Raw genomic sequence first — 23,042 nt, forward strand, 5'->3', positions numbered from 1 at the left:
CCCCGATACTCTGAGTTACATCGGAGCCGGGACGGAGGGGAAAGGGAAGGGGGTGGGGAGGGGGGCGAACAGCAGAGCGCTTCGCCTTTAACCGACGCGGGGAGGGGGGGGGACGGGACGGGCGGCACCGCCCCCACGATGGCGGCAGGGAAGGAGCGAGCGAGCGGGCGGGCAGAGGGAGAACCTCCCCGGTGTAACGCGACCGGTGTGCGGGGCGTGGGGTGCTGAGCCGGGGTCCGGGACCCCCCGGTCCCCACCCGTCCCCACCGGCACCGGGGCGCTCCGTAGGCTCCGGGCGCTTTCCCGGCTCAGCCCCGGCTGCTCTCCCGGTGCGCTTCGGTCTCAGCCCCGCAGCCAACACCCCCCCCCCCCCCCCCCCCCCCCCCCCCCCCCCCAATCATCGCACCATGCCCGAGCAGCTCAGCGTGGCCGAGTTTTTGGCCGTGACCGGCGAGGATCTGAGCTCCCCCGCAGCCGCCGCCTTCGCATCCAAGCTGCAGAAATGCCGGGGTGCCGTGGGGGCTCTGGAGGAGGTGAGTGGGGTTGGGTTGGGGGGGGGGAGTTTGGGCCGCTCTCCCCTCTGAGCGCACTCCTTGATTCTTTATCCCGAGCGCTGCTGGATGCAGCTGTGGGAAAGCAGAGCTGAAGGGATTTGGGGATGGGGGGCTTCTGTTTGCATTGCTCTGAGCGCTCGGGGGCCCCCATCCCCCCACAGAGCTGCTTTGGGACCCTGAGCTGTTGGCATCCTCCAGCCCACTGGGTGATATCTTGAGGGCTGCGGTTTGGGGCCAAACCTCCCCGTTTTACAGCCCGACTGGTCCTCCAGCTCTGGGCGCTGCTCGGGGGTTGGCTCTGCCCCCAGCATCGTGGCTCAGGGCTGAGAGCTTCTATACCCCGAAGGGTTGCAGGGCCTCACTGCTCTCAAAGCCAGGGGAGGATTTTTTCTCTCCCCCCCCCCAAAAGCCCCATCAGTATTGGTGGAGCTCAGGCGGGGTGCATTCATCCCCCTCTCCCTGCTCCTGCCTCCAGCAGAGGCTGTTCCCAGCTGGTCCCACATTCGCTGCCAACTTCTCTTAGCAAAGGAATGGCTTTGAAGGGCAGCCAGGGCTTACAGCCCCCTCCTCCCCTTGCAGCCCCCAGGCTGGGAACCCAGGGCTGGATGGTGGGATAGTGTGGGGCATCCCAAATTCTGCTCTTGGCTGGCAAGGGGAAGGCAGCTTCGGGCAGGAGGAAGCAGCAGGAATTTCACTTGGCTGCTCAGCTTCCCCGGGGAGGCTGTGATTTGGGGGAAGGGAGATGGGGGTTTGTTGGGGGACTGAGTGCTGGCACTGGTGACAGTGGTTCTGGAGTCTCTGGGGAGAGAGGCTGCAGGGAAGGATGCATCCAGCTGAACTCTGATCCACCTCATCAGCACCCCATATTATTGCTGGTGCTTTGGGATGCAGGAGGGAGTGAGGATGCCCACTATGGTGCTGCCAGGTCTGAGCCCAGGCTGTCTCACCAGCACCCCAATGAGCTGAGAGCAAGAGGTCTGTGGGGCTGCTGAGGTCCCCCCCTTCTGCTTGGTTGTCTGGAGCTGTGCTGTGCCTCAGTTTCCCTCATGGACTTACAGTGGGCTGTCCAGTCCCCTCCTGAGGGTCTCATGTGTGGTTTTGGGGTAATGGGGGCAAAAGCTGCATCCCATGGGGGCTTGGACTTAGAGGGAAGAGTGGATGCAAGGCATAGGGATCTGGAGGCCGGGTCTCTTTAGGGTGGCTGTGACCATAGAGCTGGTGGCTGCATCCTGCGGTGCCCATCACAGTGTCAGGGCTGCATCCTGCCCCACTCTGCCCCTCACAGCTTTGGGGGGATGCACCCAGCCCCCAGCACTGCTCCTTCTCCGGGCGGCACGGAGGGGGGGGGGGGGGACCAAAGAATGACCCTATTGAGCTGTGTGTGCTGGGTAAGGGTGGCTGTGCTGCAGGTGCGGGTCCGTCCCTCCCTCCATCCCCATAGGGAATCCCTTGTCACCAATGTGGCTCCATTCCCTTCCCCACACTGTCCCTGGTTCTTGCTCTGTGCCGCCCTATGTGCCCCATGCAGGCGGGTTGTCCCCATCCCAAAGCACTGGAGAGGTTGTGTCCCCCAGATACGCAGTGCCTGCGTGCACCCCCAGCCTCCGGTGCTGCCTCAGTTTCTCCTCCCTGAGGCCGTGCTGGGATGCTGTGTGGTTGAGGGCAGAGCTGTGCCTGGGGACTCACAGGCATCACTGATGGTGTCACCCCCCCCAAACCAGGGGCTGCTCTGCACTGCTCCATGGTACAATAATGAGGAGCACAGAGGCAGCGTGGCGCTGCCAGCATGCCCCCCATGGCGTCCCAATGAGAGCTCTGGGGGGGCTTCTGCCTCTCCCTGCAACCCCCTCCCCATCCTGGCAGCTTTCCCCTCGAGGAGGGACCTCTGCACCTCCCAGGAGTGGAGCCAGGCTGACCCCGCTGTCAGGAAACGGACCTTGACATCAGCCCCAAAACCTTCGCAGAGAGCAAGAAAGGGAGAGAGAGCTCTTTATTGCAATTCCTCCGCGGTTTCATCCCTCACCCTTCGCGCTGTTCACGCCCTCCAAATATTTCCAGCCTGTTATCATGCCTCTGCTACCTGCAGCGCAGCCAAGCCACCCTTAACCCTTTCCTGCTGGCTGGAGCTGCTTGCAGGGCTCTGCCCGCCTCTGAGCAGCGCTATGGGGCCAGGGTTGGTGTTGGGTTTTGTTTGCAGCAAGGTATGGGGAGGCGAGGGGGGGATGCATCTGAACCCTTGCACGAGGGGATGGCAGAAAGCTGCATCCCTGGCTGTGGGATCTGCGTTGCTTCTGTCCCACCAGCAGGATGTGGGGCTGGGGTTTGGCTCTGCCCCAGGTCCCTGCACGGAGCTGGGGGCCTTGGTGTGCTCCTTATGCTGTGCTGTATGCTATGGGTACGTGTGCTGGCGTGGCAGGGGCAGCCTGAGGCAGCCCTGCTCCGTGGTGGGATACCTTCATTTTCCCCTTGGTTGGAGTGAGCCCCTGTGGGAGCTCTGGAGGCATTTTCACAGCTGCTGGGAGCTTGCATCCAAACAAATTGGGGTTTCAGCATCCTTAGCACCGATCCTGCCCTGCTGGGTGCCTCCTGTCCCTGTGTTGCGCCCACCCCGCTTGGCAGCACCCCCCCGACTGACGGGGTTTGGTACTTTGCTTTCTCAGAGCCTGGATGGGGACCAAGCCATACTGCAGAGGATCAGGAAATACGTGAAAGCCATCCACGTCTCCGGGCTCAGTAAGTGGTGCTTTGAGGGATGTTGGGCATCCCTGCTGTGGGACAATGCCATCCTCCGGTGGTGGCCCTGGGAACGTGGGGACTTGTCCCATGCAGCCTGGCCTTGGGCTGGGGTGCCCTGTTTGGCTGAGAAAAGGGTTTTAGCAAAGGAAATCTTGGGACAGTGGTTCAAGGGAGCATCGCTGCCATCCTCTGCTCCGAATCGCAGCTCTGCTGGGATGGATGGGGATGCAGTGCTGGTGCCGGTGGCACTTGGCAGCGTGGTCTCACTGTGTCCCCTACCCCCAGCCCACGTGGAGAACGAGGAGCAGTACAGCGAAGCCCTGGAGAACTTTGGCAACAATCACCTCTCGCAGAACAACCACGAGCTCTCCACTGGCTTCCTCAACCTGGCCGTCTTCACCCGTGAGGTCACCGCGCTCTTCAAGAACCTGGTGAGCACAGGAGGGGAACCGTGCAGCCCTGCATGGCCCCCCCCATCCCACCGTGCTGAGGTGACCCCATGCCTCCCACCTCGGCCCTCCCCACCCCATCCTGCACTCAGGGTCGCACTTACAGGACACCCCATTCCCCCTTTGCTGCATTTTCCCTCTCTGTCTCAAGGCACCAACGCTGTGCTTTGCCATGCGGTTGGAACTGGGTTTTTTTTTTTTTTTTGGTGTTTTTTTTTCCCCCCTTTTCTTTCTGTTTTTATTTTTTTCACATCTCTGATCTCGCTTGCCAAGAAATAAATCAAAGCCACGCCGAGCCGCGCAGTGGGGCCGTGGGGAGCAGCAGAGGCAGCTGGAGGGGGCTGTGCTCTGCCTGGCGTCTCTTTGCTCCAAACCAACTTATTTCACTTTTCCCCAGCACTGTGAGGTCAAGATCTGGGATCCTGTTTTTGTGCTGGGTGGGATTGGAGGCAGCTGGCTGTGTGTGTACCCAGCACGCGTGGGGCACCCCGTGCTGCATTCCTGCCGCTCTCCTCTCCAACCCCTTTTCTGAACCCCCCCCCCCCTCCTAAAATGGGGTCTGTAGCCTTTGGCTGTGCTTAAGGAACAGACTTGTTGTTGCTGCCCTTCCCCCAGCAGGAATTTCAGATTTCAGCATCCTCCTCTCCCAGTTACCCCAGCATGGGCCTCTCTGCTCCTCTCCTTCTCCATCCCATCTCATCCATCCCAGCCGGAGCCCCGCAATCCATGGGCTCCATGGGGAACCCTATTCAGGGAAGGAGCTGAACCGGTTCCCTGGTTGAGGGCAGTGCAGCATCACACCCCACGTGCTGCAGCCGTGGGAATAGCTGCCCACAACCCCAACCCCTCCTGGGGCTGCGGGGTCCGTATCCCTGCACACCTGGAAGGATGCACCCCGTTTGCCATCCTTCAGGGACAGATCCTGCCCCCAGAGCTGGGCTTCTCTTGTGAGCAAAACCCCACTGGGAACCTTTTATAAGGGCGAGCAGGATTGTTTTGTGGCATTGGAGCTTCCTATCTGATGCCACCGCTGTGCAAAAGGCCGTCAGCATTGCGCTGGGCCCTGCTGGGTCATCCCGAGCTGCTCTAACAGCCCCCCCAGATTGATGCAGCCCCATGGGCTCGAAATCAGAGGTGGGCACTGAGACAGCCCTGCCCCCCTGCCCAAGGAGGGGACACCTTGGGAAGCCATGTGACGTCAGGAGGGCTCTGGGACCGGTGGCACTGCGGGATGCGGGGGGACGGGGCGGTGATGGGGGGGAGCAGCTCTGGTTCTGGCAGCCGCAGCGCTGATGTGGTTTGTGGGAAGGGCTGCACGTCAGACATCTTGCAGCCAGCTCCAGCAAGCCCCAGCCTGCTCCGCCAGCAGCTTCCAGCCTGCTTAACCCTTCCTGGGGCAGCCGCTGAGCTGGGAGGGTCCCAGCTAGAAAGGACCCTGCGCTCTGGTGTGGGGACACTTTGGGGTAACCCTGTGCCCATCTCTCCCCTTTCCAGGTGCAGAACCTGAACAACATCGTCTCCTTCCCCCTGGACAGCTTGCTGAAGGGGCAGCTGAAGGACAGCCGCATGGTGGGTCCCCATTGCATGCTCCTTGGTGTGGGGAGGCACAGCCTTTGAGGATCTTTTGGGCGACACAGTGATGCAAAAGCAAAGTGTCCACACCTGGGCACTGCCTGTCCCTTCGTCACCTCTAAGGGCTGCCGTCCCCTCTCTCCTTTTGCCACAGGACTCCAAGAAGCAGATTGAAAAGGCCTGGAAGGATTACGAGACCAAAGTGTAAGCGACCCACTTCCTCCAGCAAAATCCACCTAATCCCCCTCTGCACAAAGGCGTTTTGTCCCTTACGGGTTCTGCTCCAGCCTTGCCCAGCTGGAGAACCTGGGGATGCTCTTGGTCCATCCCTGCCCCATCCCAACTCTTCTGCAGCTCCGGAGGGAATCCCCTGGTGCAGGGCCATCCCCAAGGTCCCCTCTGGTGCAGGTCTGCCCCCAGCCCAGCTTCGTGTCACCCTGCAGGGGGAAGATGGAGAAGGAGAAGGAACGTGCCCGCTTGGCGGGGGTCATCCAGGCTGAACCGTCGGCAGCAGAGGTGGCAGAGGACACACAGAAGGAGCGGAGGCTCTTCCAGCTCCACATGTGTGAGGTGGGGGCTGCGCCGGGGGGGTCGGGGAGCGCTGTGCTCAGAGTGGTGAAGGGAAGCTGGAGTCGTTTCCCATCCCCACCATGGAAGCAGTCCCATGTAGACACGGTGCAGGATGCTCATCTGTCCCCATCCATAATGTTTCCTTGCAGGGTCCTGGCTCGGGGACCCTGCTGTCCCTTCCTTGGGGATGTGGGTCCAAATGTCACCATCGAGTCACCCAGTCGCAGACTCCTGGTGACTGCCCCCACCTCCCCTGGGTCCTGCTCCCATGCAAAGCCACAGCCTGGCGTCTGGGGCAAAAAGCGATCCTTACTGTTAAACCCCCCCAAAAGAAGCACTTTTTAACTTTGCTGTTTGCACTGTTTGCCCAAGCAGGGAGGCTCACGAGTGTCCCCAGGTACCGATGGCAGCGATGTAGCACAGAGACCCAGTGCCACCCTCCCCAGCACTGTCCCCTCCCATCGGGGAGCACAGTGCAGGGTGCAGGGGAGGAGGCTGCACCCGCTCCAGGGTCGGGGCTGCTGCTGGGGCTGGGCCTGATGAGTCACTGCTTTGAATAGCACCACTGTGAAATAAATAACAGCACATGGAAACGTGGCCTGGCTGGGGAGGGGCTGCTTGCATTGGTCGCCTGGAAGTGGGGTGCAGCTCTGTTGGGGGCTGGCGTGTGGCTGCTGTGCTTATATGTGGGTTTTGCTGGGGGTGGGGTGCATCTGCCCACACTGCAGTTGGGAGCATCCTCGTGTGGGTCTCAGCCTGCTGTCCCCATCAACCTGGGACATGGGGAGGTCCCCACGAGGTCACTGTCACCCATGTGCTTCTCCAGCTATAGGGAATTGTCACCATCCCTCCTGCTCCCTGCAGGTGGGACATGGGGTGACCCATGGGCTCCGTCCCACTGCTGTTCCCCCATGGAAACCCCCACAGCTGATGCTGGCTGCCTTCTCCTCCGCTCACCTCTGAAATCACAGCACAGGGAGCGGGGGGAGCCCAGCCCACAGCTGTGTGGGGCTGCAGCCCAGCTCACAGCAGGAAAGCTCTGCTTCTGGGGCTCGTGTGCCCCATGGACTCAGGCTCTTTCTGCCTGCAGGTGATGGCAGGGTTTGATGCACAAAACATCACTTTTTCTTTTTTTTCTTTCTTTTTCCTTTTTTTCCTCCTCGAACCAAGTTGTGTTTGGGTTATTTATTAACTCCAGAAGCAATCAGCAGTGAGAGCAGCGTGCTCAGCTGCAAGCACTGGGGCCCGCCTCGCTCCTTCAACTTCCCAGGGCTTGGAGGCTTTCCAAAGCCAGCTTTTTGGGGGTGGTCCCTGCCTGCAAACCCACCTCGTAGCTCCGCTCCTTGAAGCCCAGCCAGCAATCTAACCCTCCTGCCCGCAGGGTGAGGGCTGGTCCTCATCCCATTGCCTACAACCCGCTGCTTTCTGCCCCCCCAGTACCTGCTGAAAGCCAGCGAGAGCCAGATGAAGCAAGGGCCGGATTTCCTGCAGAGCCTCATCAAGTTTTTCCATGCTCAGCACAAGTAGGTGCTCTGGGAGCGTTTGTGGGGCTCTGGGGACGGTCCTGTCCCCACTGTGGGGACCGAGCGACCCCACCGAGCTGTGGGGAGGATTCTGGGCAGGGTTCGTTGCTGTCTGGTTGGGATTGTTGGCTCGGGGAGCTGCAGATGTGCCTGTGAGGGCTGGGGGAAGGGGCTTGGCTGGGGATGTATGCGATGATTTGGTTTTTGGATGGGTTTCCAGGGATGAGTTCAGCTCCGCTGTTAGCTCAGAGCTCGCAGCATTTGGGGCACAGGAATGTCCCCTTTTTTTTTTCTTCCTGCTGTACCCTGGGGGTGTTGGGGCCGTGTCGACTTCTCCAGTGGGGAAACCGAGGCAGAAAGGAGCAGTGGCAGTGCCCTCAGCTGGGCTGCCAGGCCCAGGATCTGAACTGTAGCAGAGAGAGATCAGCTTGAGGCCAATGCTGTCCCAAACACCACAGCCATTTGGGGTACCTCACCTCCACGGACTGGATTTGGGCTTCAGCAGCATCTCTCCATCTCCCATTTGTAGAGGAGCAGCAAACAAGAGCAGCTTCCCCAGGAGGCTGCAGCCATCCCTGCCCGTCCTCACTAAATAACCTCTTTTTCTCCGTTCTCCCCATTTGCATCTTAATTGCATTGAAATAAATGCCCAGTTTCTTCCAAGACGGCTGGAAGGCTGCCCAGAACCTCTACCCCTTCATCGAGAAGCTGGCTGTGTCCCTCCACTCGGTGAGTCCCCCCCACCTCCCATCCATAGGGGATGTGTCCCTGAGCTGCCACCACCCCCCCATTGACAGCAGCCACCTCCCATTCCAGCTCCACCAAGCACAAGAGGAGGAGGTGAAGCAGCTGACGCAGACCCGCGATGCACTGCGCAGCATCCTGCAGCTGGACAGCAAGGAGGTGAGAGCCAGCTGGTGGGGCCATGGGGGGCTGGGTGCTCAGTGAGTGCCCTTATCTTGGGGACAGGGAAATGAGAGCTGGGGGACATCCTTGGAGGAGCAGAGCAGGAGGGAGACGTCAGTGGGAGGAGGATATCTATAGGAGAATGTCATTAGGGAGGAGGATGGCCATGGGAACAGAGCAGAAGGGATGCTTGGAGGAGGACATCCATGGTCCTCCTGAGTATCAGGAAGTATGTGTGGAGAGCATGGGGAGGAAGACATCTAGAGGAGGGCATTGCTGGGAGGAGGCTGTTTATGGGAGCAGTGCAGGAGGGATGGGGAGCTTTGCCCTCCAGAATGAGATCCCCCAGGACTTTGGCCACCTCTACCTCTCTCACAGTGCTTTTTAAATGAGTCTTTTTACTTTTTTTTCTTTTTTTTTTTTTTTTCCTGATGAGCTCAGGAAAACCTGAGCAGGAAGAACTCTGGCAGTGGCTACAGCATCCACCAGCACCAAGGGAACAAGCAGTACGGGACAGAGAAGTCAGGATTCCTGTACAAGAAGAGTGATGGGTGAGGATGAGTGTTATTTACCCTGGCTGCTCTCATGAGAGGCCCCAGAGCTGGGAGACCCCAAAGTGGACTCATTTGGATGAGGGTTTCAGTGTTACCAGACCCTCAGGAGCAGTTGGTCCTGTTTGGTCTGAAGCTGTGTGCTTTGTAAGGTACAAAAGGTGCAACCTCAGGTCCAGAAAGCCATCAAACCTCTACTGGGCGCTGCTGCAGGTGGTGTGGGGGCAGGTGGATGTGGTTGGGGTTGCGTGATGAGTCCTCACTCCTCCTCTGCCTCAGGATCCGCAAAGTGTGGCAGAAGAGGAAATGTGGTGTGAAGTACGGCTGTCTGACCATCTCCCACAGCACAGTGAGCATCCAACCCCATGTAAACCATAGGGGGAAATCTGGTGCGTGGTGGTACGCTGTGCATCCCAAGAGAGCCTGGTTTGCACCATCTCCTGCTGAGTACTGGTGGGAGTTGTGCAGCGTGGGGCTGGAGGATGTTGGGTGGGGGTCCAGTCGTTGCATGGGGTTCAGGATCCCACATTGCGGTGTGGAACCCCAAATTGTGCATGGGGGGAAAGGGGAGGGGGCTGGAAGAAAGAGGTCACCATTCCACTGCCAGGGGGTTGAGGACATGGGAGGGGACAGGGGCAGCGTGGAGCTGGAGGATGCCAAAAGCCACGCAGCGCTCGCTGCCCTTTGGGAACGTGACTCCGCATCACGTGGAGGCTTTTCTCCATTCAGCCCAAGTGTCCCGTTTGCACCCCGTGTGTCCCAGCAGCCATTCGAGCCACCAGCCTGTGCTGCGCATCGGTGCAGGTTGGAGGGAGGGAATGGTTTTCTCCATGGGGGCAGCGAGGGGGGCGTTGAGGGTCCAGAGGGGCCCAAAGGATCTGGGATGATTTTTGGAGCGTGCTGCCCTCTGGCGGTGGAGGCTGCGAACTGCAGCAGGGACAGAGGATTCCGTGCCCCATCGCCGCGTTCCCATCGCCCGTCCTACAAAGGGAGAGGGACCGAGCCTCTGCTTGTCCCAAGAGATGGGGATGGTTGTGTGGTGACACACATCGCGTTCCTCATCCTTTAACCCGCTTCTGTCCTGGTGCCTGGCAGATAAACCGTCCCCCTGTAAAGCTGAACCTGCTCACCTGCCAGGTGCGGCCCCACGCCGAGGAGAAGAAGTGCTTCGACCTGGTGACACGTGAGTGCCACCACTCCATCCCTGTGTGTGTGTCCACTTGTGGGTCCCTGCAGCAGACCCGGGCCAGGCTGTCCTGGGACACAAGGGCGCGTGAACGGTTGTGAATTGGAGACAGAGAGGTTGGGTGGCGGTGATGGGAGAGGGACATGCTGTGGTTTTTCTAAAGCAGCCCTCTGCAGTCCCTTCTTGCGATTTTGTCCTTTCCTAAATGCCTCGCTCCCCTCTTTCGCCGCCCCTACAGACAACAGGACGTATCACTTCCAAGCAGAGGATGAGCAGGAGTGCGTGGTGTAAGTACTGCGAGCATGCAGAAGCATTGCAGGGCTGCAGCCTTTGCTCCGAGCAGAGCCCTCCTGCATCCCTGCTCTGTTCCCCCTGCTCAGGTGGGTCTCGGTGCTGCAGAACAGCAAAGATGAAGCCCTGAGCAATGCTTTCAAGGGTGAACCGAACGGCGGGGTGGCCTCAGCAGGCAGTGGGGCAGATGGCAGCGTGCAGGAGCTGACCAAGCTGGTCATCAGCGAGGTGAAGAACATGCCAGGCAACAAGCAGTGCTGTGACTGCGGGGCACCGGGTAGGTTGGGGTTTTAGGATGCAGGGAGAGGTGGGGGGTCGGGAGGTGATGCTGACACCCCCCCCACCCCACAGACCCCACGTGGCTCTCCACCAACCTGGGCATCCTGACGTGCATTGAGTGCTCCGGCATCCACCGGGAGCTGGGTGTGCACTACTCCCGTATCCAGTCCCTCACCCTGGACGTCCTCAGCACCTCTGAGCTGCTGGTAAGGGGCTCCCTGCACCTGGGGGGGCCTTGCATCCGCTGGGTATCATCCTCTGCTTGGGGTCTGGGTGCAGATTTCGACCTTCCCCCTCCCTCTGCTCTGCGCCTGCTGCTCACAGCTGCCCTCATTTTGCCCAGCTGTGACTTACAGTCCTCCATGTGGTGCCGCAGGGATGCAGGAGCCCTGGGAAGTGATGAGGGGATGTTGGCAGGCCCCCCCAGCACCCCTTCCCTCCTCTAACAGACCTCTCCTATGAGAGAGGCTCATCCCTGGGGGTGGCGGATGGGAAGATCCTACGTGGATCTGGTGAACTCCACTCTCTGGGATGAGGAAGGGGCATGGCAGGGAGGCAGGATTTGGGGCTGTGGGGGGGTCCCTCCATGCGTTGTGCTCACTCCCTCTGCCCTATCACCCCAGCTGGCTGTCAGCGTTGGGAACACACGCTTTAATGAAATCATGGAGGCCACACTGCCCACACAGGACTGCCCCAAGCCCTCAGCTGGCAGCGATATGTGAGTCTGGGGGAGCGCAGGGTGGGTGGATGGGAAGCTTCCTGCCTTGCCCCCCTCCCCCCCCCCCAATCCCTATGAGAAAGCTCACAAGATGGGTCACCCCGCTGTCCCCACTGCTCTTTGGATCCTGCGCCTTTTGCAGAGGTCTCTCCCTGCTGTGACACCATGGGAGGAGGCAGGAAGGTCTGGGGTTCCCACACTGATGCTGACCTCCCTGCAGGAGCGCACGCAAGGAGTTCATTGTGGCCAAGTACATGGAGAGGCGCTTCGTGCAGCGCGGGGGCGCCAGCGAGCCCCACCGCCTCCGGGATGCCATCCACAACCGTGATCTCCTGGCCCTGCTGCAGGCCTTTGCTGAAGGACACGACCTGGCCAAGCCCTTGGCCAGCCCTGAGGGCCAGGTGAGCTGTGTGCATCCCAAACGGTCCCCCAAACCCCATCTCTGAAGGTTCTGCAGGCTGCGAGCATCCTCGGGTTTGGGGTTCTGCCCAACCTGCGGGCTGTGAGCATCCTTGAGGTCAGCCATCCCCTCCCTCCTCGCAGCAGGACGCAGGTGAGCTGGCGCTGCACATGGCCGTGCGCTGCGCGGACCGATCGTCCCTCCCGCTGGTGGATTTCATCATCCAGAACGGGTGCGTCCCATCGTGTCCCACTGCCACCCTGGATGGCACTGGAGCATCCCCACGAGGTGCTGAGCTGCTCCTGGCTCTGTGCAGGGGGATGCTGGACCGGGTGACGCAGGATGGGAACACGGCGCTGCATTACGGAGCGCTCTACAACCAACCCAACTGCATCAAGCTGCTGCTGAAAGGCAAAGCCGCCTTTGGGATGGGTATGGGGCTGGGATGTGGGATGGAGGGGTTGGGGGCAGCGGGGTGCTCTCCAGGTTGCAGCCCCCATCCCCTTTCTGCAGTGAACGCAGCGGGTGAGACGGCGCTGGATGTGGCACGGAGGCTGAAGCACAGCGAGTGCGAGGAGCTGGTAGGGGGGATGGGCTGGTGCACGGGGAGGGGGCACCCTGGACCCCCCCACACACCTCCCACCCTGTGCTGAGACCCTGCTGTGGTGCAGCTGGAGCAGGCGCAGGCGGGGAAGCTCTCCCTGCAGGTCCACGTGGATTACGACTGGGAACCACCCCAGGAATACACCTATGACAGCGAGGATGAGCTGGAGGAGAAGGTGGCAGTGATGGGGGGCAGGGAGGGGAGACCCTGTGGGCACAGCAGTGGGATGGAATGGGGGGCAGGAAGGAGTGTGGGTGGGGTAGGGAGGAGCAGGAGGGCGTGGGGGTAGAGAATTGGGATGAAACAGTACAGGTAGGATGGGGGAGGCTGTAGGGGTGCAATGGTACAGATGGAGCAGGAGGGTGTAGGGGTACGGAATGGGGGTGAAATAGGGCAGGTGGGTTGGCTGGGGGCTGTATGGGGGAAGAATTGGGGTGCAGTGGTGCAGGTGGATTTGGGGGGGCTATAGAGGTGCAGAATTGGGGTGTAGTGATGCAAGAAGCCCACCAGCATCTCTGGGTCTGGCCATAGGTGAGCCCCCTGCAGCGTTCATTCAAGGGCCCCTCACCACTGGCTGCCAGCCCCCCGCCCGCCTGCCCCCCCCCACCACGCTGGAGCTGCGCAGGGATGGACATCACCAACCAGACCTACGAGAGCATCCTGGTGGCTTCGCGTCCCGCACCGCGCCGGGCGCACAGCGAGGAGCTGCCCCCTCCCCTGCCCCTTAAAAACCCCACCCGGGGCGGCCCCCGCTCTAAGCACAGCCCCACGGGTGAGTCTGAACCGGGGGGGGGGAACCCGTGGGTGCCGTGCCGCCAGCCTCGCTGTCTCCATCATGTCCCCATCATGTCCCCATTGTGTCCCCCCACCCCAGAGCGCCCCGAGCTCCCCCGGCAGACGTCAGAGCCGCATTTTGCTGGTTTGACGGAGACCCCCGCGCCGCGCAGCCTCTCCTCTTCCTCGTCCTCATCCTCCTGCAGCGCGGGGGCTCTGGAGGGCACAGGTCTGCCCCCCCCGGCTGCCAGCACTCGCAGCCCCCCCGAAGCGCGACGGGCGGCGTATTGGGAGACGCGCTCCGAGACGGAGAGCGGAGGAGCACGGAGGGGGACGGAGCTGAGCGGCCCCTCCCCCGGGCAGCCCCCGCCGGGTGCTGTGACCCCCGATGTCACTCCCGTCAAGTTTGGGTAGGGGTGCATTTATGGGGGATGGTTGGTGGGGGTCCAGTCGTTGCATGGGGTTCCCACATTGTGGTGTGGAACCCCAAATTGTGCATGGGGGGAAAGGGTGGGGGAGCTGGAAGAAGGAGGTCACCATTCCACTGCCAGGGGGTTGAGGACATGGGAGGGGACAGGGGCAGCGTGGGGGATGGTGGGGGGGTGTCCCTAGAGGTGACACAGGTCCTTAAGGAGGGGACGCCAATAGGGGCCAGATGGGAAGTCACCACATTTTGTTCTATTCCTTTTTGGGAACGGTTTGAGGGAGGGTGGGGGCTGCTGGTGGCTGTCAGCGTTCCCCCCTCCCCTCCCCTTATAATAAAACTCCTCCACCACCACCTTTAGTGACACCCTACTCCCTTGGGTCCCATCGTGGTGGGGGGCAGACAGGGGATGGGGCAGGGACTGAGGCGGTCCCCAATGTCCCCTCAGCTCTGAGAGCACCCGTTCGTACCGGCGCATCAGCGGCGTGGTGGGCAAAGCCACCCCCCCCCCAGAGCCCCGAGGACCCCACACCCAGCAAGGTGCCCCCCGTGCCCATGCCTCGACGCTTCGCTCCGGTAGGTGTCACAACTTGTGGGGGAGGGAAGGGGATCACAGGGGGTACAATAGGCAGGGGAGCATCCTTGCTGCTCTCTTTCGTGGATGGAGGGATTGGGGGGGGGGTCTCATCTAATGTGGATGTAGGGTGGGGGTGCTGCTGCCTCCTCCCCCTCACTGACCCCGTTCCTGGTGCAGGCCAAGGGGAGGCAGAAGAGGGTGAAGGCGGTGGTGGACTGCAAGGGGGACAAGGCACGGGAGCTGACCTTCTCCAAAGGGGAGGTGATCGTGGTGACACGGGAGGAGGATGAGCAGAGCTGGGTGAGCGCTGTGTGCCACGGCCCTCCCACCCCACTGTCCTTGCATTCCCTTCCTTCTGGAGCATGCTGCTGGGTGATGCCCCATCTATGGGGTCACCTGGATGATGGCTCTCTCCCTGTGATGCACAACGTGACCCCCCACCCCCCCGTCCCCCCCTCTCTGCACCCCCAGGTTGGCTTCATTGAAGGTGACGGCTCCCGCACCGGTGTCTTCCCCGCCAGCTTCGTGCACCTCCTGCAGGACTGACTGCATCCCCATCGCCTGCTCCATCCCCACAGGGTTGGTGGCACACGGGGTGGGCTGTGGCCATCCTCAGTCCCCTCTCTGCTGCCATCCTCTTCTCCTGGCATCGGGTCCATGACATGGCACCGTGCTGGATGCTGCCCTCCAGGGGGACTTGGGGACCCCTGTGTTGGGAAGACCCCTCTGGATGGTGGTTTTGGAGAGCCCGAGGGCTGCCACCCCCCCCGTGTCTGTCGGGCAGAGAATGGAGAGGCTTGCTGCACTGGTGGTTTGTGGGCTTGGCCCATCCCAGGGCTGCAGGGATTTGGGGCTGGGGGCTGCCCTTCACCCTCCTTTCCCTGAGGGGGGAGATGGAATGCGGCCCCCACTCCCCATCCTACAGGGGGCAGCTGCCGTGTGCCACCTCTACCATACCTGTGAAGTGGTTGCAATTGGTAGGAAACAAGATAAGGCTTTTCTCCATCATTTTAGGGATTTGGGGGGGGGGAGGTGTTGCAGCTACAGCCTGCCCCCACCCCCTGTCTCTGAGAGCCCTCCAGGGCAGCAGGGCTGGAAGTGCCTTAACACCTCTCCAAAACCCCCACCAACCGTCCTTTAGGTGGGTGCTGGTCACCGCCTGGCTGTGGGGATGTCAAAGTTGGGGGGAAATGAGGGGTGCTCTATGGGGGCCCTGCTGCAGCTGCTTTCTGGGACCAACATTCCCCCATCCCTGTGATTTATCCTCATCCCCTGGACGTTTCATCTCAAAGAAAGAAAACTTCCTGTGTTTGTTTGTTTGTTTTTCATGTTTGCTCTCTCTCATTTCTAATAAAACTATCATTTTTTAATAAGTGCCCTGTGTGCAGCCCCCTGCCCTCCCCTCCCTCCCCCCCATTGATGATGTCCTTCCCTCCTGATGCTGGGGTCCCTATTGGGACAGCAGGGGTGGCAGCAGGGAGCCGGGGCGCGCAAGCAGCACCAATGGCTGGCCGTGTGTCTCCATTGCAGCAGCATCCTTCCCTCCCAGCTCCCTGCTCTGCCTTTGCTCGGTGGATGGACTCCGGGCTGCGGAAACACCAACAGCACCTCAGCGCGGTGCTGCACCACCCCTGCAGCTCAGCCCCAGCCGTGCTTCCTTGGGGCCGTCGGTGCCTCAGGGCAGCGCTGCCACGGGCTGAAGTCCAGGCTCTCTGCACCGCGCAATGTTTGCAGCAAGTTGCATCAAGCCTGCGTGGCTCCGGGCGGCACAGAGGCCACGGCCCAGCACCCTCCCAACGCCAACCCTGTGCTCCAGCACCTCCTGGAGCCCCCTGAACCTCCCGGCCCCAAAGGGCGCAGCGTCCCCATCGCATCGCCTCCCCCAGCACGGCAATCTTTGTCCCGCTTTGCTCTGGGCTATATTTAGCCCTGCCCCGTGCTATTTCGCTTGCCTGGCAGGAGTCTGTAACTGGTCGGGACAGCCACACCTCCTTTCTGCTTTCCTCCCTTGCTTTCCTTCCTTCTCTTTTCCCCTTTTCCTCTCCTTGCTCCGCTCCGTGCCGCTGCCCCATGCCCGCTGCGCCCACCTCGCACCCGCACCGCGGCCACCAGCTGCAATTTGCTCCTGCAACCACCAAAGCCTGCAACGTTGTGAGCTCCCAGCATGGGGCCTGCTGAGGAGCTGGTCCGGATTGCCAAGAAATTGGATAAGATGGTGGCCAGGAAGAGCACGGTAAGGCAGGCGAGTGCAAGGTTTGCACAAGTGTGCAGCCCTTGTGCGTATTGCAACGGTGTTTGCGCAGGTGTGCAATATTTGCACCTTTGTGCCTGTTTGCACGTGGGTGCAAGATTTGCTTGTCTTGCCTATTGGGACACGTGTGCAATCTTTGCAGGCTTGTGCGAGCGTGTTTGGAGGGTGCAGCAAGGCTTGGGATGAGGAAGGGAGGAAAAGCACAGGTTTCCCCAAGGCGGGGTGGGAGGAGGAGGAGGAGGAGGGAGCTTTGCTCTGCCTCTGCTGCTGTTGCTCACAGCACAGGGAGTGCTGAGCACCCCAGGGTGCTGGCCCAGCACAAGCCTGTGGACCTGGAGCCGGCATCCATGGGTGCACCCCATTGCTTGAGGTCATGGGGATGGGGTGTGGGGGGGGGGGGGGGTCCTGGGTGAGGACTGGTGGCTCTGAGCACCCCTTGGTGTGGGAGCAGTGTGGGTGACATGTGCTTGGAGCCCAGCCACCAGCACCCAGAGTGGGTTAGGGCTGGCACCGCGAGCTCAGCAGTGTGCAAAGAACTGAACAGGGGGTGGGAGCAGCACCCCAAGTGCAGCTGTGCCTTTTGTAACCATGCAAAGGGAGGAGGCTCCCCTGCAGCCCTGGGGTTTGGTGCCATGACCCAGCCGTGCTCCCTGTGCGCCAGGTGAGGACCCAGTGGTGATCCGGTTCCATGGGGGGGGAGGAATGGAGGAGAGCCTAGCCCTCAAGGTTAATATTTGACTGTTCCAACCGGACTTTGCCCTGGCAAGGCACGGGCTGCCCTGTGGGGCTCATGGCAGTGCCATCCCCCCAAACCCTGTGCTTTTGGGGATGCTAAAAATGCAACAACTCAGACTCCTTGGCAGCCACGTGGGTAGTTTGCTCTTCCTTTTGCAATTACCCTTCTCTGCAGTTTGCCTTGCTGGAAATGACCCCAATGCTCACAGGTGACCCTGCCCAGCCTCAGGCTGTGGTTTCAGCCCCCCAGCCCTCCTGCTTTAGCCCACTTTGGGGACAGGACGGAGCTGGAGGACAGCATGAGGATGTCCCCTGAGCCGGGAGCTCTGAGCAGTACAACTCTGCCATGCTACCTGCACCCTCCATCTGTTCCTGCAGCTCTAAAAATAGCAGGGAGGAAGATGACTCCATGCAGAGCCATGCTGGGATATATATAACCCCACAGGCACCGTGTGCCCGAGGGCCAGGCTGGGAACCTGCTGCCATGTGGCCCTTGGGGATGCACTGATATCCCCAGCCTTTCCCATGGGTGCAGGTTTGGGTTTGATGGGAGCGTTGCTGGTGGTGGACATGCAGTCCCAGTCACTCCAGGCAGCCCTTTGGTGTCTCCACTTTGATGGTAGGTCCTCTATGGGTCTTGTGTTCCTTCCCCTGCCGTAGGAAGGGGCTCTGGACCTGCTCAAGTCTCTCACCGGTTACACCATGACTATCCAGCTGCTGCAGGTGAGAGGGGTGGGGGGATCCTGGAGGGATGGTGGCGCTCATCCCAGCACTGCCACGTGGGGAAGGTGACCCTAGAATGTCCATCCCCAGACCACGCGCATCGGGGTGGCCGTCAACTCGGTGCGGAAGCACTGCTCGGATGAAGAGGTGGTGGCCTCTGCCAAGATTCTCATCAAGAACTGGAAGAGATTGCTGGGTGAGAGGGGCCAGAAAGCCCCCCCAAAATGCCTGCAGTGGGGTCTTGGTGCCCCCAGCCCCACATCCCACACTGGGGTGAGATTTGGTGTGTGCTATGCCTGTGACCCCCACTCCATCCCCAGAGTCCTCTGCCCCCCCAAAGAAGGAGAAGGACGCAGATGGGGAGAAGGAGAAGAAGGAGAAAGAGAAGAGGTTGGATGTCCCCAGTCCCAGTGAAGGGGTGAACTCCCAGCCAGCAAAGCACCCCAAGAACCCGACCGAGAAGCACAGAGAGAAGCACAAGGAGAGGTGTGGGGTTCAGTGCATGGTGCAGTGCCACAGAACCAGGATTTCCCTTTCCTTGTGCCAAAGTGGGGGCTGTTCTGGGGCTGTTTGCTGAGCCACCCCACTCTCTCTGTCTGCAGGAAGCCCAGCAAGTCCAGCTCCCACGCAGCCCCCACAAAGGGCCACCCCTCTGACCCCAACCCAGAGAGGTACCTACCAACCTCCCCCTGACTGCAGGGCACTCTGGGGGGGCTGTGGAGCACTTTGCTGATGGGGCTGGGCAGGACCTGGTGACACGGGGGTGCCGGGAGCTGAGAGCATCTCCCAATTTCCTTTTGTGCTTTGCCTTGAAGGGAGCCCAGCGCCGGGCGGAGCCCCACTGCACCCTCGAAGAAATCACCTCTGGATGGCAAGAAGGAGAGGTGGGGGCCCTGGGTTGGGCTGGGGGGGGCTCCAGACCCACCACTCGGTCCCTATTGCTGTGCACTGACACTGGGCTGCTCCTGCCAGGAGGGACTCTGCCGACTCGCGGTCCTCAGCCGCATCTTCCTCTTCCTCCCCGCAGAAGAGACCCTCAGGAGAGAGGTACAGAGGGGGCACCCCCAGCTCTGCATCTCCCACAGATGGGCTCAGGGATGGGCGCTGTGGTGGTGGTGGCTGCCGGTGCCAACCTCCCCACGCCTGGCACTGCTGGGGGTGCTCTGACCATGGGACAGGTTTGCATGCCCCGTTGCTGGTGTTACCGCTGCCATCCCCCCCATGTCACCCCCAGGAGACCCTCAGTGGGTGCCAACCCCTCGCCAGCTCCCAACAGCTCCCGGCGCAGCTCCAGTGACAGCAATGGAGACAGGTAGGACCCATCCGTCCCCCCATCCAGAGGCTGCCGTGCCCCCCAAGCTGTGCGGGATCCCAAAACCTCCCCATGCCTCCACAGAGCCAACAGCAGCAAGGGCAAAGTGGAGACACCACGGACCCCCAGCAGCCCCTCCTTCTCACCCAGCATCTGCCTCCTGCCCCCCTGTTACCTGACCGGGGACTCCGTGAGGGACAAATGCATCGAGATGCTGACGGCCGCGCTGCGCATGGATGGTGAGTGGGATGGGGGTGAGGGGTGTTTGGCCCCAAAGGGGAGGAAAAGGAAATGCGGGGGATCTTGGTGAGGGATCTGGATGTGGTCATTGGAAGGGGTTAAGTTTTTGGAAGGACAAAGTCTTGGGCAGAGCCCCCGATAAGTTTCCATTGAGTTTCCATTGACTTTCCCACTGTGTGTCCCATTGGGTACCTGTTGGGTGCCCTATTGTGTGCCCCATTTTGTGTCCCATTGGGTGCCTTCCTGGGTGCCCCGTTGGGTGCCCCGTTGGGTGCCTCATTGCATTTCCCATTATGTGCCCCATTGGGTGCCCCATTGAGTTTCCCATTGAGTTTCCATTGGAGGTTCCCCATTGGCTGCTTTGTTGGAGCTCTGTGGGTGCAGGATGAGGCCCTTCTGCTTCCAACCCCATCGTCACCCCTCTCCTCTCCCTGCAGATGACTACAAGGAGTTCGGTGTCAACTGTGAGAAGATGGCATCCGAGATAGAAGACCATATCCTTTGTGGTCCCCGGGCTGCTGCTGCTGCGGGGTCCTGGGGTGGGGGACAGGGACAATATGGTGGAAACAGGGACAGGAATGGAGACAGGGACGAGGACATGGTGTGAGGAGCGCTGCCAAGGCCTGCCTGGCCCCGCTGCCTGCAGAGGGAGCCCGGAGCCCGTACTAAAGGCTGATGCTGAGCATCCCCAGCCTGCTCCATCCCATATGATCCCATCCTGGTGCTGCACGTCCCAAATCCCTCTGCTTGGGGACCTGTCTTTCTCCTTAGGGAATGAAATAAGCGCCCCTTCCCAAGCCCAAGGCATCCTTATTGCTGTGGGTGCCGGGTTCTGGTCCAGTGCAGCACCGGGCTGTTCCATTCTACTGGGACAGGGCCACCTCCTGATCACCCCCAACTTCATGCTTTGGGGTCTCCCCCTCGGCCACAATCAACCCCAGAGGCCATTCCTCCTTCAGAAATTTGCTTCCCTTGACTGGCCCCACATATCTTCCAGGAGTTGAAGAGCACGGACATGAAGTATCGCAACCGGGTGCGGAGCAGGATCAGCAACCTGAAGGACCCCAAGAACCCCAACCTGCGGAGGAACGTGCTGTGCGGGGCCATCGCGCCCGCCCTCATTGCCCGTATGACCGCCGAGGTGCACAGAGCTGTAGGGTTGAGGATGGGGTGCTCGATCCCCTGGGTGGGTTTGAGTCCTTTAGCACGCACAGAGCACGGGATCGGGTTGGATATTAGGAAAAACCCAACGGCAGTGCACTGGAATAGGATGCTCAGGGAGGTGGTGGAGTCACTCTGGAGGTGTTCAAGAGCTGTGGAGATGTGGCAGTTGGGGGCATGGGTTCACAGAATCACAGAATTGTAGGGGTTGGAAGGGAACTCCAGAGATCATCGAGTCCAACCCCCCTTGGTTGGGTTGGTTGGGGTGGACTTGGTCATCTTGGAGGTCTTTTCCAACCTGAATGCTTCTACGAGTGGCCACGGTGGGGACGGACTGACGGTTGGACTTTATGACCTTAGAGGTCTTCTCTGATGGCCCTCAGAGGAGGATGAAGGCCTACAGGGGTTGGCACCCGTGGGTGGTGCCCAAAAGGTGCTGACCTGGTCCCCTTATGGCAGGAGATGGCCAGCGATGAGCTGAAGGAGCTGCGCAATGCCATGACCCAGGAGGCCATCCGTGAGCACCAGATGGCCAAAACGGGCGGCACCGTCACCGACCTCTTCCAGTGCGGCAAGTGCAAGAAGAAGAACTGCACCTACAACCAGGTGAGCCCTGAGGCTCCTCACACCCAGGGAAACCCAGAGATTTAGGGGAATCATCAACGTCTGCTGACACGGCTGCCCACCTCCTCTCCAGGTGCAGACACGCAGTGCTGATGAGCCCATGACGACGTTCGTGCTGTGCAATGAATGTGGGAACCGCTGGAAGGTGCGTAATGGGCTGGAAGGGGGGCTCAGCATCCCCCCAAAACCTCCCCTGTCTCATTTTAGGATGCTGGTCCCCCTCGTTGCCCCCAAACCCCATTGTGGGCAGTGATGTGGTGCGGCCACCGTGTGCTCACAGGACACCAAAGCGGGGGTGGCAGGGTCTCCCCAGCACCTCCCAGCAATGGGACCGGCTGCCCCCAACCCTGGGCTCTGCTTCCTTTGCAGTTCTGCTGATGACGCCCAGTGGGGCTGGAGGGGACGCGACATGGATGGGACGTGGTGACAGAACATTGGGGTGGAAATGAGAAGCAATGGGGTGCCTCCCCCCCCCCCCCCCCCCACTCCCCATCCCATTGCACTGCGTTCCCTAGAGCCTCCCACTGGTTTGCTCGGGAAGAACCCAATGAGTTTGAGCCTTTTGTACTGGGAACCTGGATTGGTGTAGTTTGGTTTGGAGGCAGGAGGAATGCTGCCCCATGCATGTAGGGCTGGGAAAGGGCCCCAAGCCCTTCCTTCCCCTTCTCCTATGGAGTGCAATGGGAGGACATGGAGGTTGCTGCATCCCTCTGCTCCGTGCCACATGGACTGTCCAGCCTGCACCTTGGGAAAGAAGAAAGGATGGGAGGAGAAGAGCGGAAAGAAAGACTCCAGCTATGGCAATAAAAGCATGAGCTGTCTCTAGCACTGAGTGCTTTCTGAAGGGAAAATCAGTGCCCGTGCCTCAGTTTCCCCCAGTTGCTCCTCTGCCATGGGGAGGAGGTGACGTGGGATTTAGCTCTGCATTGGGTTTGCATGGCCAGGGGCGGGGGGTCTCCACGGGCGGAGTGTTTGGGGGAGGGGAAGCACATCCCCAAAGGCTCAAGGATATTTATTGCCAGATTTGGATGCTATTACCCCGTTCTCCTGCACCTTGGTGGTTCTGAGAGGAGCCATGAACCTTCACAGCCCTGGGAAAACACCTTGGGCATTGGTACTTGTTAGCATACCGAGGTCATTAGCGAGCCCAGAAGGCAATTAGTTCCACTTGTGAAATGTGGCTGCAATTAAGGAATACAGCGGATGAATAAAATATCGGTGCAACTAAGAGCACTGCAGAAAGGTCCAATCCATAGCAGGGAAAGCAAAGCCCCAGCACCCACCTGTGTCTGTCTGTCCCAAAGCAACATGAGCGTATGTCCTGCCAGCACAGGGAGGTTGGGAACAGGTGATGGATTTATTGCTCTGCTCAGAATTCCTGCGCAGGGCTGTAAATAGCCACGGGCAGCTGCTGTGGGAGCTGAAGGGTGCAGGGGTGTCATTGGGCAGGGCACAGTGAGAATCCCTCTGGCCACATGCAGGGGTTGACGTGGGCTCTGGGCAGCTCTAGGGGTTGAGCCTCCAACCCATCCCATGGGGAGGCTGTGCACACCTGCGTGTGCTGGAAAACCCAGTGCCCAACTGAGGGTTTCCAAAGCAATGGCATTTGGGATCCGATGTTTGGGGTCTGTGTCACCCCCTGAGGCCGTGCAGGTGACATTCCCAGGGCTGTGCCCACACAGCTGGCTGCCCCCTCACCTGCTCAGCGTCCCCCTCCTGCTCAGGAGGTGACTAAAATGTGTTGAATTCCCCCTCAGGGCTGCACCTGCAACATCTCACTGCTATGTACATCGAGGCCCTGTGCCTCCCAAAAAGCACCTCTACAGCATCTCTCTCTCCTCCCTCCCTCCCTCCCTCCCTTCCTCTCTCCCTCCATCCCTCC

General features: G+C 60.6%; 2 protein-coding genes across 2 annotated transcripts; both read left to right on the forward strand.

The window, feature by feature from the left end:
- The first annotated feature begins 366 nt into the window (after window positions 1–366).
- Window positions 367–15,487, forward strand: ASAP3 (ArfGAP with SH3 domain, ankyrin repeat and PH domain 3). Its single transcript, XM_042891731.1, is given in 27 exon segments — window positions 367–533; window positions 3,215–3,287; window positions 3,576–3,721; window positions 5,234–5,308; window positions 5,466–5,515; window positions 5,755–5,881; window positions 7,319–7,404; window positions 8,058–8,133; window positions 8,221–8,307; window positions 8,752–8,861; window positions 9,141–9,210; window positions 9,957–10,044; window positions 10,286–10,334; window positions 10,428–10,615; window positions 10,690–10,823; window positions 11,241–11,335; window positions 11,556–11,736; window positions 11,879–11,967; window positions 12,052–12,167; window positions 12,249–12,316; window positions 12,407–12,514; window positions 12,871–13,111; window positions 13,214–13,523; window positions 13,986–14,040; window positions 14,042–14,113; window positions 14,292–14,414; window positions 14,586–15,487. Coding segments are annotated over 27 exon segments (3,018 nt in total). The 5' UTR covers window positions 367–407; the 3' UTR covers window positions 14,661–15,487.
- Window positions 15,488–15,915: 428 nt separating this feature from the next.
- Window positions 15,916–21,985, forward strand: TCEA3 (transcription elongation factor A3). The gene is made up of 14 exons (XM_042891730.1): window positions 15,916–16,347; window positions 17,761–17,823; window positions 17,914–18,019; window positions 18,144–18,309; window positions 18,426–18,494; window positions 18,639–18,707; window positions 18,796–18,870; window positions 19,058–19,135; window positions 19,220–19,374; window positions 19,813–19,869; window positions 20,362–20,516; window positions 20,996–21,142; window positions 21,234–21,305; window positions 21,530–21,985. The coding sequence occupies exons 1-14, from the start codon at window positions 16,279–16,281 to the stop codon at window positions 21,536–21,538; spliced, it is 1,290 nt and encodes a 429-aa protein (XP_042747664.1). The 5' UTR covers window positions 15,916–16,278; the 3' UTR covers window positions 21,539–21,985.
- The last annotated feature ends 1,057 nt before the right edge of the window (window positions 21,986–23,042 follow it).

This window comes from Lagopus leucura, unplaced genomic scaffold, assembly GCF_019238085.1.
Source record: "Lagopus leucura isolate 7727_CA_CO unplaced genomic scaffold, USGS_WTPT01 136-12_obj-0_obj, whole genome shotgun sequence".
Classification (NCBI taxonomy): domain Eukaryota; kingdom Metazoa; phylum Chordata; class Aves; order Galliformes; family Phasianidae; genus Lagopus; species Lagopus leucura.